We start from the raw sequence: 19601 nt of genomic DNA, 5'->3' as shown, positions 1-19601 counted from the left end.
TATAAGTCTGTATAACTGGTAAATGTTTGTACTATAAGCCTGTGTAACTGTTAAATATTTCTGTTATAAGTCTGTATAACTGTTAAATATTTCTGTTATAAGTCTGTATAACTGGTAAATATTTATACTATAAGCCTGTATAACTGTTAAATATTTCTGTTATAAGTCTGTATAACTGGTAAATATTTGTACTATAAGCCTGTGTAACTGTTAAATATTTCTGTTATAAGTCTGTATAACTGTTAAATATTTGTACTATAAGCCTGTATAACTGTTAAATATTTCTGTTATAAGTCTGTATAACTGGTAAATATTTGTACTATAAGCCTGTGTAACTGTTAAATATTTCTGTTATAAGTCTGTATAACTGTTAAATATTTGTACTATAAGCCTGTATAACTGTTAAATATTTCTGTTATAAGTCTGTGTAACTGTTAAATATTTCTGTTATAAGTCTGTATAACTGTTAAATATTTGTACTATAAGCCTGTATAACTGTTAAATATTTCTGTTATAAGTCTGTATAACTGGTAAATATTTGTACTATAAGCCTGTGTAACTGTTAAATATTTCTGTTATAAGTCTGTATAACTGGTAAATATTTGTACTATAAGCCTGTGTAACTGTTAAATATTTCTGTTATAAGTCTGTATAACTGTTAAATATTTGTACTATAAGCCTGTATAACTGTTAAATATTTCTGTTATAAGTCTGTATAACTGGTAAATATTTGTACTATAAGCCTGTGTAACTGTTAAATATTTCTGTTATAAGTCTGTATAACTGTTAAATATTTGTACTATAAGCCTGTATAACTGTTAAATATTTCTGTTATAAGTCTGTATAACTGGTAAATATTTGTACTATAAGCCTGTGTAACTGTTAAATATTTCTGTTATAAGTCTGTATAACTGGTAAATATTTGTACTATAAGCCTGTGTAACTGTTAAATATTTCTGTTATAAGTCTGTATAACTGGTAAATATTTATACTATAAGCCTGTATAACTGTTAAATATTTGTACTATAAGCCTGTGTAACTGTTAAATATTTCTGTTATAAGTCTGTATAACTGGTAAATGTTTGTACTATAAGCCTGTGTAACTGTTAAATATTTCTGTTATAAGTCTGTATAACTGGTAAATATTTATACTATAAGCCTGTATAACTGTTAAATATTTCTGTTATAAGTCTGTATAACTGTTAAATATTTGTACTATAAGTCTGTATAACTGGTAAATATTTATACTATAAGCCTGTATAACTGTTAAATATTTCTGTTATAAGTCTGTATAACTGGTAAATATTTGTACTATAAGCCTGTATAACTGTTAAATATTTATACTATAAGTCTGTATAACTGTTAAATATTTCTGTTATAAGTCTGTATAACTGGTAAATATTTGTACTATAAGCCTGTATAACTGTTAAATATTTGTACTATAAGCCTGTGTAACTGTTAAATATTTCTGTTATAAGTCTGTATAACTGGTAAATATTTATACTATAAGTCTGTATAACTGGTAAATATTTATACTATAAGTCTGTGTAACTGTTAAATATTTCTGTTATAAGTCTGTATAACTGGTAAATATTTATACTATAAGCCTGTATAACTGTTAAATATTTCTGTTATAAGTCTGTATAACTGGTAAATATTTGTACTATAAGCCTGTATAACTGTTAAATATTTGTACTATAAGCCTGTGTAACTGTTAAATATTTCTGTTATAAGTCTGTATAACTGGTAAATATTTATACTATAAGTCTGTATAACTGGTAAATATTTATACTATAAGTCTGTGTAACTGTTAAATATTTCTGTTATAAGTCTGTATAACTGGTAAATATTTATACTATAAGCCTGTATAACTGTTAAATATTTCTGTTATAAGTCTGTATAACTGGTAAATATTTATACTATAAGCCTGTATAACTGTTAAATATTTCTGTTATAAGTCTGTATAACTGGTAAATATTTATACTATAAGCCTGTATAACTGTTAAATATTTCTGTTATAAGTCTGTATAACTGGTAAATATTTATACTATAAGCCTGTATAACTGTTAAATATTTCTGTTATAAGTCTGTATAACTGGTAAATATTTATACTATAAGTCTGTATAACTGGTAAATATTTCTGTTATAAGTCTGTATAACTGGTAAATATTTATACTATAAGTCTGTATAACTGGTAAATATTTATACTATAAGCCTGTATAACTGTTAAATATTTCTGTTATAAGTCTGTATAACTGGTAAATATTTATACTATAAGTCTGTATAACTGGTAAATATTTATACTATAAGTCTGTATAACTGGTAAATATTTCTGTTATAAGTCTGTATAACTGGTAAATATTTATACTATAAGCCTGTATAACTGTTAAATATTTCTGTTATAAGTCTGTATAACTGGTAAATATTTGTACTATAAGCCTGTATAACTGTTAAATATTTGTACTATAAGCCTGTGTAACTGTTAAATATTTCTGTTATAAGTCTGTATAACTGGTAAATATTTGTACTATAAGCCTGTATAACTGTTAAATATTTGTACTATAAGCCTGTGTAACTGTTAAATATTTCTGTTATAAGTCTGTATAACTGGTAAATATTTATACTATAAGCCTGTATAACTGTTAAATATTTGTATTATAAGCCCGTATAACTGTTAAATATTTCTGTTATAAGTCTGTATAACTGGTAAATGTTTGTACTATAAGCCTGTATAACTGTTAAATATTTCTGTTATAAGTCTGTATAACTGGTAAATATTTGTACTATAAGTCTGTATAACTGGTAAATATTTATACTATAAGCCTGTATAACTGTTAAATATTTGTACTATAAGCCTGTGTAACTGTTAAATATTTCTGTTATAAGTCTGTATAACTGGTAAATATTTGTACTATAAGCCTGTATAACTGTTAAATATTTGTACTATAAGCCTGTGTAACTGTTAAATATTTGTACTATAAGCCTGTGTAACTGTTAAATATTTCTGTTATAAGTCTGTATAACTGGTAAATATTTATACTATAAGCCTGTGTAACTGTTAAATATTTGTACTATAAGCCTGTGTAACTGTTAAATATTTCTGTTATAAGTCTGTATAACTGGTAAATATTTGTACTATAAGCCTGTATAACTGTTAAATATTTGTACTATAAGCCTGTGTAACTGTTAAATATTTCTGTTATAAGTCTGTATAACTGGTAAATATTTGTACTATAAGCCTGTATAACTGTTAAATATTTCTGTTATAAGTCTGTATAACTGTTAAATATTTTTACTATAAGCCTGTATAAAAGATGATGATTATATTAGAAGCTTGTTGTGTTGGTTTGTGTTTTCTTATAACAAAGCCACATGGGGCTATCTGCTGAGCCCACCGAAGGAAATCGAACCCCTGATTTTGCGTTGTAAATCCGAAGACATACTAGCGGGGGTGTGGTGTTTCATGGTGCAAAGCTACTAACTTATGTGCTCAGTTTGTTGTGAGCTTATGATTTGTAATGTAGTCCTCTTTTAAGGTTTTAATATAAAGCGGTAGTTACATATTTAAACGTTTAAACTACGCTATTTGATATTTGAGTTAGAGAAGACAAAATTACATTCATCTTTACAAAAAATTGTTTTGTCGATAAATGAGGTTAAAAGTTGTCCTGAAGTAGAAATGAATTTCCTGTCACATAACAAAGCCCTTGACAGATATTATAGTTTGTAAATGTAATTGTTTGGAAAATATGTTTTTACCAAAATAACCGCCGTGAAATAAATGTAATAACAGATCACATGTCTTCCATGATCTATTTTATCACACTGACAACAATTCAGATATTAAGAAAAAAAAATCAAACTTAAAAAGCCAAAATTAAACAAGTTGAATTAGAGCAAATACCACTTTCGACGAGAGTAACATAATTCAATGTCCTTTATTTGTTTCGTTGCATAACAGTAGAATCGAGTTATGTTTCTGTTTATTTTATTTAAATAGAAGGAGGTTATAATAATCAATTACTTTTACTCGTGCGTTAACTTACACGTGTCAGGCATTGTGACAGAATTTTCTTTGACTGTCATGACCTTATGAACAGCAACTCCTTCGTTGCTAAGGGAAACAGTATCGTTGCTAGGAGCTACTCGCAAACCGTCACCAAGTACGCCTTCCTGAAAGAAAAGTCGTTTATTATCTCTAACTTCTAATCAAAGCGAGTTACATATGTAGATGAGGACTGAAAACTAGCCCATTAATTAATATAGCTAATTTAATATACCATTCACACTTACACTGGGTAGAATGTATTTAGAAGTACTTATTCAAGAAACATACAACACGATATACACTGCAGAACACCTAGGTTGTTTACAATATCATTAAAGGCCTATAGAAGAAAGAAAAAATCGTTTAGTTAAGTACCTTAGAAATTTTTAACAAGAATAGCCTTACAATTCAGGTATTATATTAATAATATATAATTATAATGTTCGCTAACATTATTTATTAAACGAGTTCAACTCACAATTTTCAAAAGCCCATTGGAATCTTTCTTGATATGAAGCGATGAACCTTTGTCTGAGTCGGTGAAGAAAACTTTGTTCAACATTTTAAGGTCAGGCTAAACCAAACGAAAGATAAATAAAGGCGATAATTTTAACCGTCTAAAGTGTACACAAAATACATAATATAACAATAAATATCGCATATATCACGCGAATGTTGTTTATTTACATTTTGTTCTATTAAATCGTTATTTATTGTACACGAATTGTATGCGTATATTCAGTGCGTTCGATACTGTAAATTTTAATCAATTTGAATATTCTACGTCACTGATATTACCGCCTCGCTTGCTTCAGGATTGGTCAAAGAAAGTAGTGATGTTGGCACATAACAGTAATGGCTACCATAGAGGAGAGAAATCGCTGTGTAACCCTAAATGTGTTATGTTGCCAAATTACTATTAAAAAATAAGAAATCCTTAAGGGAATTTATAAGACACAAAACTTTCAGATTTTATCATTTCTTTCAGTTAAAATATTAATCAATTGTTCCCATAAATAATTTACGTCTGTTCGGTGTTCCCCTATGGCAAATAAACGTTTCTCGAAATCTACTAGGAAATTCCCAACTACAAATATCAATTATTACGTGATTTCTTTAGTGACAATGTCGAACATAGCGCTAATTTAGTAGATTCATTCAAGTTTGCGTCTCGTGGTTTTGTAGAAAGAAATCCTGATGAAACTGTAAAGGTTGTTGTTTGTTTTTTGAATTTCGCACAAAGCTACTCGAGGGCTATCTGCGCTAGCCTCTCCTAATTTAGCAGTGTAAAACTAGAGGGAAGGCAGCTAGTCATCACCACCCACCGCCAACTGTTGGGCTACTCTTTTACCAACGAATAGTGGGATTAACCGTAACATTATAACGCCCCCACGGCTGGGAGGGCGAGCATGTTTGGTGAGACCGGGATTCGAACGCTTAACACGCTTGGCCATGCCGGGCCAAAGATTGTAGTCCTGGAATATAAGAATTATAAAACTCCTGATCAACAGAGACGCGTCTAGCTCTGAATGAATCAGATAAGTTTGCCAGAACTAACTACCTCTAAAGTTAATAACAAAACTAACAGAACTAACTACCTCTAAAGTTAATAACAAAACTAACTATTTGAAACAGGTTCAACTCGAGCTTGTTGCAGAATAAAACTTTAAACTTGAAATTTTAAAAAAGACCATTTTTAAATGGTTATTTAATAACACGAGTCTGAATGCTGCACAGGACCATAGACAAGGTAGCTCTAAGGTAGAACCACTCTGTATTAGTTTTGTACCACACAGTATTTTATCTTTGTTTCCTAAGCCTAGCAAAATATATTTGTTTGTTTTTTGTTTTTTTGGAATTTCGCACAAAACTACTCAAGGGCTATCTGTGCTAGCCGTCCCTAATTTAGCAGTGTAAGACTAGAGGGAAGGCAGCTAGTCATCACCACCCACCGCCAACTCTTGGGCTACTCTTTTACCAACGAATAGTGGGATTGACCGTCACATTATACACCCCCACGGCTGAGAGGGCGAGCATGTTTAGCGCGACGCGGGCGCGAACACGCGACCCTCAGATTACGAGTCGCACGCCTTACGCGCTTGGCCATGCCAGGCAGCAAAATATAAAACATAAAAGCTCCCTGATCGCCCCCTTTGTAAAGTATAAAACAATAAACGCGAATGAAGTCAGGTACCATTTTCAATTTCGGTACTTTTAATTTTCAGTGTTATTGACTTTAAATTATAATTATTTAATTGGTGGACAGTTACGGATAAAAACAAAACAAAAATACGATACAAAGTTTTGAATATCTTACTTCAAACAGCTGAATACCATATGATGCGTGATTCAGGGTCTCACCCCATATCTGACGAGGTAGTTCAATATTGAAAACGGATGGTCTTTCCACTTGAAAACAAAACAAACAAGAAAAACAAAAAGCAGTGAAAGCCGTCAGAGAAGTGTATTAAATATTGTTACACCTCAACAAGCAGGAATTTTAGATCTGAGTGGTCTTAGTAAGTCTGACAAGAGTTTCTCAGAGCCATGTATTAAAATGCTTAACCTCAGAACAGTTTCTCAGAGCCATGTATTAAAATGCTTACACCTCAGAACAGTTTCTCAGAGCCATGTATTAAAATGCTTATACCTCAGAACAGTTTCTCAGAGCCCTGTATTAAAATGCTTACAGCTCAGAACAGTTTCTCAGAGCCGTGTATTAAAATGATTACAGCTCAGAAGAGTTTTCCGGAGCCATGTATAAAAACCATCACAGCTGAGTGATCTGATAAGTCTGAGAAGAGTTTCTCAGAGCCTTGTATAAAAATGATCACAGCTTAGATGAGTTTTTCAAAGTCTTCTATAAACATGATTATAGCTGAGAAGAGTTTATTGTAGACTTGTATAAAAATGTTTACAGCTGAGTGATCTAGTAAGCCTGAGAAGAGTTAATCGAAGCTGTACTGAAACAAAGACGTCATAGCTTAATGTTCTCACAAAAACCTGAACAAGACTGCATTCATAACGTCATCATGCGGATGTTTGGACAACCTTAATAAAAGGTCTTTATTAACCAGGTTTTGTAAATCCAAAATCATATCGCATAACTATTTCGTTTGTGTTTGTAAGAGTCTAAATCATTACTTACCGAATGTTCATTATTCTTTTTTAGTTCACTTTAAAAGTCCCGATTCTGGATTATTTTAACCCTAAGAAATTGTTTGAAATTACTGTGTAGGTAAATATTAAAATCAATGTATGACAAAAGTGCACTAGTTGTGTATTTTGTTATGGAAAACATACAAATATACAAGTTTTATCAATTGTACACGTCACAGTAGAATACGGACAAGTATACAATGTGTATCAGTTGTAATACGTCGCTATGGAATAGAGACAAATATACAAGGTGTATCAACTGTACACGTCACAGTGGAATACGGACAAGTATACAATGTGCATCAGCTGTATAAGTATCAATGAAATAAAAACAATATTACAAGGTGTATCGGTTCATTATATTACTGTGGAACATACACAAATAAGCTTCGAATGAAAAATTACAAGAAGTTAGCATAAAGTGGTGATTATTATAGGTCTTTTTGTGTTTTTTATATAACAAGCATTAGTTGAATCATGTATACGCCCGGCATGGCAAGGTAGTTAAGGCGCTTGACTCGTAATCCGACGGTCGCAGGTTCGAATCCTCATTTCACCAAACATGTTTGCCCTTTCAGACGTGGGGGCGTTATGTTTGAATTTTGCGTAAAGCTAGTCGAAGGTTATCTGCAATGGCCGTCTCTAATTTAGCAGTATAAGACTAGAGGGAAGTCAACTAGTCATCACCACCCACCGTCAGCTCTTGGGCTACTCTCTTACTAACGACTAGTGGGAGTGACCGTTACATTATAACGCCTCCTGACCCGGCACGGCCTGGTGGTTATGGCACTGCACTCCTAATCCGATGGTTGCGGGTTATAATCACCGTTGCACTAAACATACTCTCCCTTTCAGTGGGTGGTGATGACTAGCTGCTTTTCCCTGGTCTTACACTGCTAAATTAGGAACGGCTAGCACAGATAGCCCTCGAGTAGCTTTGTGCGAAATTCCAAAGAAAACAAACAGATAATTTTTTTTTAATAACTTGCAATAAGAATAAATCTATTGAATCAATTGAAAGACAATAAATCACCAGTTAAGGCTTGTGTTAACACACCCATGCCATTCGATATAAACATTTTATAATGTTGAAACTTGCTTTAGACTTTCTGTTCTTTCTCAGGAAGCTGGGATCGCTCGTGTACAGTCTAAACGTGGTTCCAGGTTTTACGTATAACCACGTTCTTTCACTATGTTCACAAAAAGCAAAACAGGGAATAACAAAAACGCCTAATTAAATTTCGCGCACATATCCGTGAATTCAACTGTCGACACAAACTTTAAGATGTAAGAAACACAGACGTACATTTTAAAAGATTCAAAACAATGTGCTGTGTGAGTACCACACGTTTATTGACGTATCACCGAAATAAAAAACAAACACTACCAAAAACAAAGAAACTTGAAATAAAGTTGAAACAGTACAAGCCATATGAAGTTGCTGATCGAAATGTTATACGTATAACATATATCAGTTAAGCCTAGATATGATATTTCCTGAAGCAAATAACATCAATTGGCGACGAACAAGCGTGAAGCCTACTCTTCGAAAACTCTAACTATTACAACTCTGTTTACAATCACTGTGATGTTGAACAGTTCTGAGATCGTCTTACATATTATGAATTATTTGACATTTCTTAACAGCGTACGTACTTACAACAAAATACTGTGCTTTATTATTTTCATGCCTTTACAATTTCGTAAATGTGTTCGTATAAGTTTGAAAGCAGACAAAACCATGAAGATGGAGATCAATCAGTAGTTGATAAACTTACAAGAGATGAGACAACACGAATAATTTATTGAAAAACTTCAGAGAAAATAGGAGGCATGAATTATTCATACTGAACTCACGAACAGTCTGATGTAAGTATTGAGCCTTGCAAAAAAAAAGAAAAAAAGAGCAAAAACTGTCGTCCAAACACATGGATCTCCACGGTTTTATAAACCTATTTATAACATAATTAACCTTTTCATTATATTAATAAATAATTTAATAACTCAAAACATTTCCTCTCACCTTCCCATCAGTGAACATATCATTTTATTTGTCTTATTTTACCAACGTAATGTTAAGTCTTTGTGGTTCATTCTCAATCCTTCCCATCAGCAAATATATCATTTTATTTGTCTTCCTTTACCACTGTAACGTTAAGACTTTGTGGCTCATATTCATTCCTTCCCATCAGCAAATATATAATTTTATTTGTCTTACCTTACCGATGTAACGTTAAGACTTTGTGGCTCATATTCATTCCTTCCCATCAGCAAATATATAATTTTATTTGTCTTACCTTACCGATGTAACGTTAAGACTTTGTGGCTCATATTCATTCCTTCCCATCAGCAAATATATAATTTTATTTGTTTTACCTTACCGATGTAACGTTAAGACTTTGTGGCTCATATTCATTCCTTCCCATCAGCAAATATATAATTTTATTTGTTTTACCTTACCGATGTAACGTTAAGACTTTGTGGCTCATATTCATTCCTTCCCATCAGCAAATATATAATTTTATTTGTTTTACCTTACCGATGTAACGTTAAGACTTTGTGGTCCATATTCATTCCTTCCCATCAGCAAATATATAATTTTATTTGTTTTACCTTACCGATGTAACGTTAAGACTTTGTGGCTCATATTCATTCCTTCCCATCAGCAAATATATAATTTTATTTGTCTTACCTTACCGATGTAACGTTAAGGCTTTGTGGTCCACATTCATTCCTTCCCATCAGCGAATATATCATTTTATTTGTCTTACCTTGCCAATGTAACGTTAAGACTTTGTGGTCCATATTCATTCTTTTCCATGAGTGAATACAGGCTTTTATTTGTCTTACCCTACTGACATAGCGTTAAGTCTTCGTGGTCCATTCTAAATCCTTCCAATCAGCGATTATATCATTTCATTTGTCTTTACTTGCTAATATAACCTTACGTCTTTGTGGCCCATTCTCAATCCTTCCAATCAGTGAACATATCCTTTTATTTGTCTTACCTTACCGATGTAACGTTAAGTCTTTGTGGTCCACCCTCATTCTTCGAAAAATACCTACTAAAACTTCATTCATTTTTTTTGGCTTTGATTAAGGTGAGTGACGAATCTTTTAACATTTCTTTCCATGTTTTGATTTTTTTTTTTATTTTGAGAACACGACAAACTATGAATTAAGTATTTTTAATGTCTGGAAACTCCCCACTTCGTATCCGGAATTTCCACAGTTCAACCAGCAAAATAGTTGCAATCGACATTAGTTTGAGATAAACCTCATACATAGTCTCTTTATTTGAGTTAATAATTTCCAAACAATTAAAATAAACGTTAAAATATTTGTTGTTTTTTGAAAATATTGTTTTTCCATGTTTCGATATATACCATCATACTATAATGGTGTTTGTGTGAGTATGTTTTTCTTCTAGCAAAGACACATTGGGTTATCTGCTGAACTTACCGAGGGTAATCAAACCCCTAATTTTTGTGTTGTAAATCCGTAGTCTTACCACTGTACTAGCGGGGGGAGGGACTACTATAATGGAGCTCTTGCTTATATGATACTGAAAAAAAATTTTTATTACATGATATGCAACCCCCAACTTCACGAAATTTTTATCCTGTGTGCATGTAGATGTGCAATAGTGGTCATGATTTTCCTGTTTCATTTCCGTTTCCCGTCATGGTTAACTTTATTTTTATTCTTCTTTCAGTGCTCAGATATGACATCCCGAATACGTAATACGCGGATCTAATGCACTGACGCCACGAGTACTTGACTAATATAGATATATAATTTAGTAACGCGCCCGAGAAATTAAACATTCATCTTGTTAACCATTTACTTCATCTATTTTGTATCTATTCAAAGATCGACTTACTTCTATGCTAGAAGCTTTTCTAAACACCTACAGACGAAAAGAAACATTAATATAATGAAATGTTTACACTTTATCTCACCAACCTATACATTCACTTACAGCTTATTTACTCACCTATTTGGTTGCATGTATACAAATATTATATTTGCCTTTGAAGGACTGCACAATATTTTCATAGGGTATGACTATTTCTTACTAGCCGTTTCACAGTCTCTTAATGATCAATGTGTGATATTTTATACCTTAAATTCGAGGGCTCACGCATTTAACCTAAGAATTATGTCTGTTTTATTTTCGAAAAACACTTTAATGTGGAGATAAATGATTTGGTTCGTTTTCGTCTTTTTCGTTCGCCGTTAAGTCCCGAAAACAAACCAATATTGCTCACCATTCGACGCTGGAATAGATTAATTAAGAACAGTCAACATTCATTGATCCATACTATATACACGTGTGTTTCCTTATGAATGTTTAAATAGCTTTATAAGACGATGGAATAATCCTCACCTTGTACATCTGTTAAAAAGCGAAGTAGGAAACCATTATGGTTTAGATATGACTGTCTCTAATTTTAAGAAGGTAGTTTGTTTGTTTTGTTATGAAGTACAAAGCTAAACAAAGCTTTATATGTTCTGCTCACTACGAGAATCGAAACCCAATTTCTAACAGAACAACTCCGCAGACATAGTGGGAGAACAGCCAATCAATAGATCTGTCACAACAAGAGTTCTGTCATTACTTAGTGATTCGACTAATAAGAGTTACTGTCTCTTTTATAACGCGTCCACAAGAGAAAGTATGGCGCATGTTTAGCGGCATTACAATAAACAGTAAAACGTATTGCACATGTTTAGCGGCATCATAATAAACAGTAAAACGTATGGCACATGTTCAGCGGCATCATAATAAACAGTAAAACGTATGGCACATGTTTAGCGGCATCATAATAAACAGTAGAAAGTATGACGCATGTTCAGCGGCATCATAATAAACAGTAGAAAGTATGGCGCATGTTCAGCGGCATCATAATAATTTGTTTTTTTGGAATTTCGCACAAAGCTACTCGAGGGCTATCTGTGCTAGCCGTCCCTAATTTTGCAGTGTAAGACTAGAGGGAAGGCAGCTAGTCATCACCACCCACCGCCAACTCTTGGGCTACTCTTTTACCAACGAATATTGACGAATATTGGGATTGACCGTAACATTATACGCCCCCACGGCTGGGAGGGCGAGCATGTTTAGCGCGACGCGGGCGCGAATCCGCGATCCTCGGATTACGAGTCGCACGCCTTACGCGCTTGGCCATGCCAGGCCCGCATCATAATAAACAGTAGAAAGTATGACACATGTTCAGCGGCACACAATAAACAGTAGAACGACGCATGTTTAGCGGCATCACAATAAACAGTAGAAAGTATGACGCATGTTCAGCGGCATCATAATAAACAGTAGAAAGTATGGCGCATGTTCAGCGGCATCATAATAAACAGTAGAAAGTATGGCGCACGTTCAGCGGCATCATAATAAACAGTAAAACGTATGGCACATGTTTAGCGGCATCATAATAAACAGTAGAAAGTATGGCACATGTTTAGCGGCATCATAATAAACAGTAGAATGTATGGTGCGTGTTTAGCGGCATCACGATCCATTCGTTGTAGTTTTATTAATCTGTGTACAATGTTTTATATAATGTACATACATCTCCAAAGTTGACTGTTCTAAATAATTAGTGTGCTGGTCTTGGACAGCTAGCATTTGGACCAATCCGTATACACTGCTTCGTGATTTAAAACCACCCAACGATATGACTCAAATATTGCCGTTAAGGTCTTTCGTTCAACACCAGAGCTCATCAGACCAACTTGAATACAACAGACTGGTAGTGTTCTGGCCGCTACATACATATATCATCAGTTTCTATGAAAAATAACTGCTATAGCGTAAATCAGATTACACAAGAAAATTGTAATTTTAATTATATTTATTTATGTCATACATTAACGTAAAAATTAATAACATAGTATTATTATCATTTTGATTATTTGACTTAACCTCACTATCATTCACAAGAGCTGATGAACCAGATAGCTACTTTTCTTGTCTTCTGAACAAGTCACATGATTACTTTAACAATTCCAAGAACCAATGAGTGAAAGCACAGCAGTACAAAGGGTCGACTTTGGTTCGTATACGGCATCAAGTCACGAGGAGTTTGTTTGTTTTGTTTCGTTTTTAATTCCGCACAAAGCTACACAAGGGCTGTCTACATCAGCCGTCCCTAATTTAGCAGTGTAGGACTAGAAGGAAGGCAGCTAGTCATCACTGCTCACTGCCAATTCTTGGACTACTCTTTTACCAACGAATAGTGGGACTGACCGTCACATTATAACGCCCACACGGCTGAAAGAGCGAGCATGTTTGGTGTGATGGGGATTCGAACCGGCGACTCTCAGATTACGAGTCGAACACCAGGCCATGTCGGGCAGAGAGGAATAGGAATTATCTCTTTTGTATCTTGAAAACCAAAACAGATTTTAATATTTTTACCTTCGTTTTTATTTTCACGCGACAATAATTAGACATTCTTTTGATGAAGTTACCAAAACTATTTATTCAACAGATCTATTGTAAGTCCAAGGTTTTTGGGTACCCCTTCGTCCGAAATAAATATATGAATAATCATTTCCTCAATTTTGTTTGTTTGTTTCTAGTTAAGAACAAACCTGTATTGTGCCTCAGGCGTGTATCTAAACTCTGTTTTTACCGCTATAAGTCCGTATTTTTCCGCTTTGTCACTAGGAGGCATTTCACTAATTGCTGCTGCTGCCCTCTATGTGCATTTTACATATAAAATAAGTGATTTAACAAATTGTTTTACTCAGTTCTTTACATTGAGTGTTGTTATAAGATAACAATCAACATTACTCGGAGTACCCCTTCCTCTGGAGGAAGTTATGTAAATTCATAATTAATGAATTGTTAACTTGGAACCTGAAACGTTATTTTCCTTACACCTGGAGGCCGGCATGACCAGGTGGTAAAGGCACTCAACTCGTTATCTGAGGGTCCCGGGTTCGAACCCCCGTCACACCACACATGCTCGCCCTTTTTGCCGTGGGGGCGTTATAATGTGACGCTCAATCCCACTATCCATTAATAAAAAGTAGCTCAAGAGTTGGCGGTGGGTGGTGCTGACTAGCTGCCTTCCTTCTAGTCTTACATTGCTAAATTAGGGACGGCTAGCGCGGATAGTCCTCGTGTATCTTTAGGCGAAATTCAATCACACAAACAAAATAAACTTCACGCCGATTCATAAACACACTAGAATGCCTTAGAATTATAAAAAAACAAAAAACAAAACAAAAAGAGCTTTGTGGCCCAAGGAAGGTCCATGTGTAATTTGGTTAAAATTTCTCTATGGTGATGCAATTATAAAAGGCTTAAAAACGCCCATTAAAAAACCCACAAGGTGCGAAACAGAAAACTTGTATGTATCCTCGCATAAACCTAATAAAAATGTTGCTACTTTTAATGAAGGTATATCCCCATCCTCCCAAGGATTACCTGGACATAAACAAGACAAGTTGATAACCTTTTGGTTTCGGTAAACTCTACAAGCTTTGTAGTTTGTTTGTTTTTTGAATTTTGCGCAAAGCTACACGAGGGCTATTTACACTAGCCGTTCTTAATTTAGTAATGTAAGACTAGAGGGAAGGCAGCTAGCTAGTCATCACCACTCACCGTCAACTCTTGGGCTACTCTTTTACTAAAGAATAGTGGAATTTACCGTGCAATTATAACACCCCCACGATTGAAAGGGCGAGAATTTTCGGTAGTAGAGAGATTCGAACCTGCTACCCTTACATTACGTGTCGTGTTCTTGCCGGACCTCTCTATAGTTTCCGTCTCGTATTTGGTCTAATGCGATAAAGAATAAAGTAGTGAGGTTTTCAAGCTTTTTATGGGAAATATTTGTTGTTCGAATATAATATGTCTTTTTATAAGCGGATAAATATTTTTCAACAGCAAATAAACAACTGTAAAACCATGTCTGCACAGCAGTTTTCCTTTTAACGAAACGCTACACAATAAGCTTCGCTTTGTCAACCACAGGAAATCGAGCCCTGGGTTTCAGTATTGAAAGTCCGTAAAGTCCAATAAGACACCAATAGTTCTAGAAAATACGTTTTTGACATTCTTTACTTTTTGCTTTAAATAAAAAGAGTTCATAAGATTAAAATGATTACAAATGATTTATATTCAGTAGTGTTTTGGGAGCAAATGGCACAGCAGTAAGTCTAAAAACCGGGATTCGATACTAACGGTGAGCACACCACAGATAGACAGTTGTGTAGCATTGCGCTTAATTACAGAAAAACTGCAAACAAATAGAACGCTAAAATCAGGGGTTCGATTCCTCTCGGTGGGCTCAGCAGATAGCCCGATGTGGCTTTGCTATAAGAAAACACGCAAACAAACAGTAATTGTTAGCGCCTCTAGTGGCACAGCAATAAGTCTGCGGACTTATGACGCTTAAAAAATGGGGTTTAGATACCCGTGGTAGGCAAAGAACATACAATCCATTGTTTAGTTTTGTGTCTGATAACAAACCAATTGAACAAACTTATGAACTAGCTAATAAACATATTATTATTTTATATACACAACAAACATGAAAATTGGCTTGAAAAAATAATGTTTGATCGCTAAAGACATCAGTGATACCTTGTAGTTCGATGAGTGGTCACTAGACGCAACTTCAAAGTTGTCTTGGAATAATCCAGTCGTCAATATTAGGTTTAACCGAATCAGTCTGTTATGAACAGGAAGTTCTAAAGTAACTCGTGTACCATCTTGATTGATACGAATCCTTGGAATGATGTTTTCTAAGTTTATAAAAAAAATGTTTAAGTAAACGAAATAATAAAGTGATTATATATATATAAAACATGTGAACATCTTTACAGATAACAAATTTCCTGGTAATTAAATATTTCAGTCAAAACACATTTCAAAGAGAGACACTACAGATCACCATGTTAAACAAGCTAGTTAGACGACATGAACATATCTTATTGTTCGTATTGCAAGTAATTCATGTAAAAAGTTCTACAGAAAGTGTAAACAGAAGTTCGATTTTATACAAGCATAAATGTCATAATAAATATTCATTGTCAGCGTTATAATAAAAGTTCTTAGCCTCACAATAGAGGTTCTTAACCTCACAATAGAAGTTCTTAGCTTCACAATAGAGGTTCTTAACCTCACAATAGAAATTCTTAGCTTCACAATAGGGATTCATAATCTCTCGATAGAGTTTCTTCAGCCCTCGATAGAGTTTCAGCCCCACAGGTTCTTAGCTTTACAATAGAGATTCATAGCCTCACAATTAAGGTTTTTAACCTCATAACAGAATTTCTTGGCCTCACAATAGAGGATATTAGTCCAACTATACAGGCTCTTAGCTTGAAATAAAATAAGAAACTAACTTCTAGTGTCAGTCATTTAAACTCAGTGTTAAAACATAGGTAAATTTTAACATTAAGTATTGTGTTACAAGTGTAAACCGCAAGTTATATTCTTAAAAAAACAACAGACGCTGACCAACAAAACCTTACCCTGACATCTCCGCTGCGGTAACAAGACGATAAAAATAATGACCATGAATGTAAAATTAAACTCAGTATCTGACATTTCCCTAACTAAAGGCAAATTCACTAGCGAAACTTGAATAAAAGGCTAGAACTTTCTCTGTAATACACAGAACCAATTGACTCATGAAGTAACGTATTTCTCGGTGTTGTCCGATACATTCACAGACAGACATCAGCTCTGGTGGCTGATTACGTGTGAAAAGAAAGAAGTGCTTCCGCTTTTGTTTTTCTCATGTAATCTTTTATCGACATTTGTGTTAAAAGGTTTGAAGGTTATCGCTTTAAGCTTGAATAACTTTGGGATTTTCCCGAGTTTTTTATTTTATTTTTTCTAATAGCTGCTGTTCTATTTGGTTGGCATTTTCTTCGCACAAATCAGCGATTTGTAACTTTTACGTCTTGTTGCTCATTGGCTCTCTATATATGTATTCTGATATGTTACGTTAAGGATATGCAAAAAAAAGAAAAAAAAAGAAACGGATCGTTTGGGTTGAGAAAATATTTTACGTAAAGGAGCGAACAATATTAAAGTAGCCTTACTTATACAACAACTCAAGCCTAAAATAAACCAGTACAAAGGAACATCTTTATACCTATATTAAAAATAATATGATAAATAATAATAATAAAATAAATAATATAAAATTATATATTCAAACATCTAATCACGCCCTCTACATTCCGACACTCAGTTACACAACCCCTTTCAAACATGTGGTCAGCTTCCGGTCAGTTACCTCTTTCTTTCTTTGTAAACCTGACGATGACCGAAGAAGGTCGAAACGCTGTTCGCTCCTTTACGTAAAAAAATTTCTCAACCCAAACGAGCCGTTTTAATATATATAATTAATAAACTGTATGATAAATAAATATGACAACGGACTTAAATAAGATGGTTACTTAAATAAGATGGTTACTTAAATATGCTGGTTACTTAAATAAGATGGTTACTTAAATATGCTGGTTACTTAAATAAGATGGTTACTTAAATATGCTGGTTACTTAAATAAGATGGTTACTTAAATAAGATGGTTACTTAAATAAGATGGTTACTTAAATAAGATGGTTACTTAAATATGCTGGTTACTTAAATAAGATGGTTACTTCTTATCAACCATTATATCGGTTACAAACAAACATAGTACTTGTCCATTTTATTTGTCCCCATTAAATAGTTTGTTTTATTTCTGTGATAAAGCTTTAAGCTATTGGTTGAATCGTAACATCTGCTTTTAAAAGTGCAGGACTATGGACTTGAGACTCCGTGGTTTACGTTTCGTCACACACATACAGAAAAATCACATTGGTTACCATGCCAGATTGAGGATTTGAAATTATATTTTTCACGCCTCACTGGCTCAAAGCTAGGATCGTTATGGCCAGGTGGTTAAGGCACTCGACTCATAATCTGAGGGTCGAGGGTTTGAATTCCCGTCACACCAAATATGTTCGCCCTATCAGCCATGGGGGCGTTATAAAGTGACGGTCAATTCCACTATTCCTTGGTAAAAGAGTAGCCCAAGAGTTGGCGGTGGGTGGTGATGACTAGCTGCCTTCCCTCTAGCCTTACACTGCTAAACTAGGAACGGCTAACACAAATAGCCCTCGTGTAGCTTTGCGCAAAATTCAAAAATAAACCAAGCTTCATTACCTCAATTAAAGTAAAGACAAACAAACAAAAAACAACGCGATTTGCACTTGGGGACCCAGGGTGTTTTATAAGAATAGCTCAAGAGTTAGCTGTTGTTAGCTGGTTACCGGTCTATTTAGCGCAGAGAACCCTCGATTAACTTTGTGGGGAATTCAAAAAACAAACTCGAACATCTAGCGAAGTTTCTCTTATTCATTATAGTTTATAATATATGTAAATAATGTGACCTTTTAAAACTAAACGAACAACTAAACTTCCTAATTGTGAGCGACCGCTAACAGTAAAATAATAATACGCTTAATAGTTTCGGCCACGCGCTAACAAACAAAAACATTCCTGGACAAAACTTTCGAAACGTTCATTAGATACAAAACTTTAAATGACGTATTTAAGGACCGACATCCGTGCTACGTGACTGATATAAATATATTTGAGAGAAAGTTCTTAACAGATGATAATAAGGAACAGAAACGGTAGAGCAAAAAGAAACTGTACCTTAATGGAAATTTCACATGAAGATAGAAAATGTTATTATTTAAAAAAACGGTTTATGAACAATTAAAAGCAGGATTTTTGCGATAATTTAACAAAAATATATTCGTAGATCACAAACAAATATCGGTAAATCAGTATCCATACTGTAGCATCGTTTAATAACAATGATGGTGCCTTTACTGGTGAAACCGCGATCGAAAAAGGTAAAATATTTGTGAAATGTACAATGTCTTTGCTTTCCTAGATTCTCTAATAAAACTCCCATGATTCAATATGCTCTGTCTGCAAGTATATTTTATGGAACACAATGTAAATGGACTACTTTCAATTAGTAGTACTATGCCTGTGTTTGTAATGAGCTCAGCCATACATTTCAATATCACGCGATCCCAATCTGTTTTTTAAATAAAAGTTGTGCCATTTCGACAGAAAATCGTTTAAAGTTCAGTGAGGTGTATGATATGCGGATCCAGATTGTTGTTTTATGCTCAGTGAAATTTATATTTTTTTAAGTTTAGTGCCAGTTAGATACTTTTGAATGATCAGTCTATTTTACATTTTGTAATGTTTAGTTCCATTTAAATTTCTTAGACTTTGGCGCTTGGCATGGCCGGATGGTTAAGGCGTTCGACTCGTACTGTGATGGTAGCGGGTTCGAATCCCAGTTGCACCAAACAATTTCGCCCTTTCAGCCGTGAGGTGGGCGTT

The 19601-nt window shown here is 34.0% G+C and overlaps 1 protein-coding gene across 1 annotated transcript in view; it reads right to left on the bottom strand.

Moving 5' to 3' along the window:
• LOC143227005 (venom metalloproteinase antarease TserMP_A-like) overlaps positions 1–16959 on the bottom strand; it is a 43855-nt gene extending 26896 nt beyond the window's left edge. Inside the window, exons 1-4 of the mRNA XM_076458552.1 lie at positions 16712–16959; positions 15819–15979; positions 4527–4622; positions 4047–4173 (exon numbers count right to left, since the gene is read on the bottom strand). Of these exons, the coding sequence (XP_076314667.1) occupies positions 4047–4173; positions 4527–4622; positions 15819–15979; positions 16712–16787 (460 nt within the window). The 5' untranslated portion in view covers positions 16788–16959. The remainder of the gene's footprint in view (positions 1–4046; positions 4174–4526; positions 4623–15818; positions 15980–16711) is intronic.
• Between the last annotated feature and the right edge of the window lie 2642 nt (positions 16960–19601).

This window comes from Tachypleus tridentatus, chromosome 9 (genome assembly GCF_004210375.1).
Source record: "Tachypleus tridentatus isolate NWPU-2018 chromosome 9, ASM421037v1, whole genome shotgun sequence".
In the NCBI taxonomy this organism is placed as follows: Eukaryota; Metazoa; Arthropoda; class Merostomata; order Xiphosura; family Limulidae; genus Tachypleus; species Tachypleus tridentatus.
Note: the sequence above shows the minus strand (reverse complement) of the source record. Positions and strands in the feature narration are given on the sequence as shown.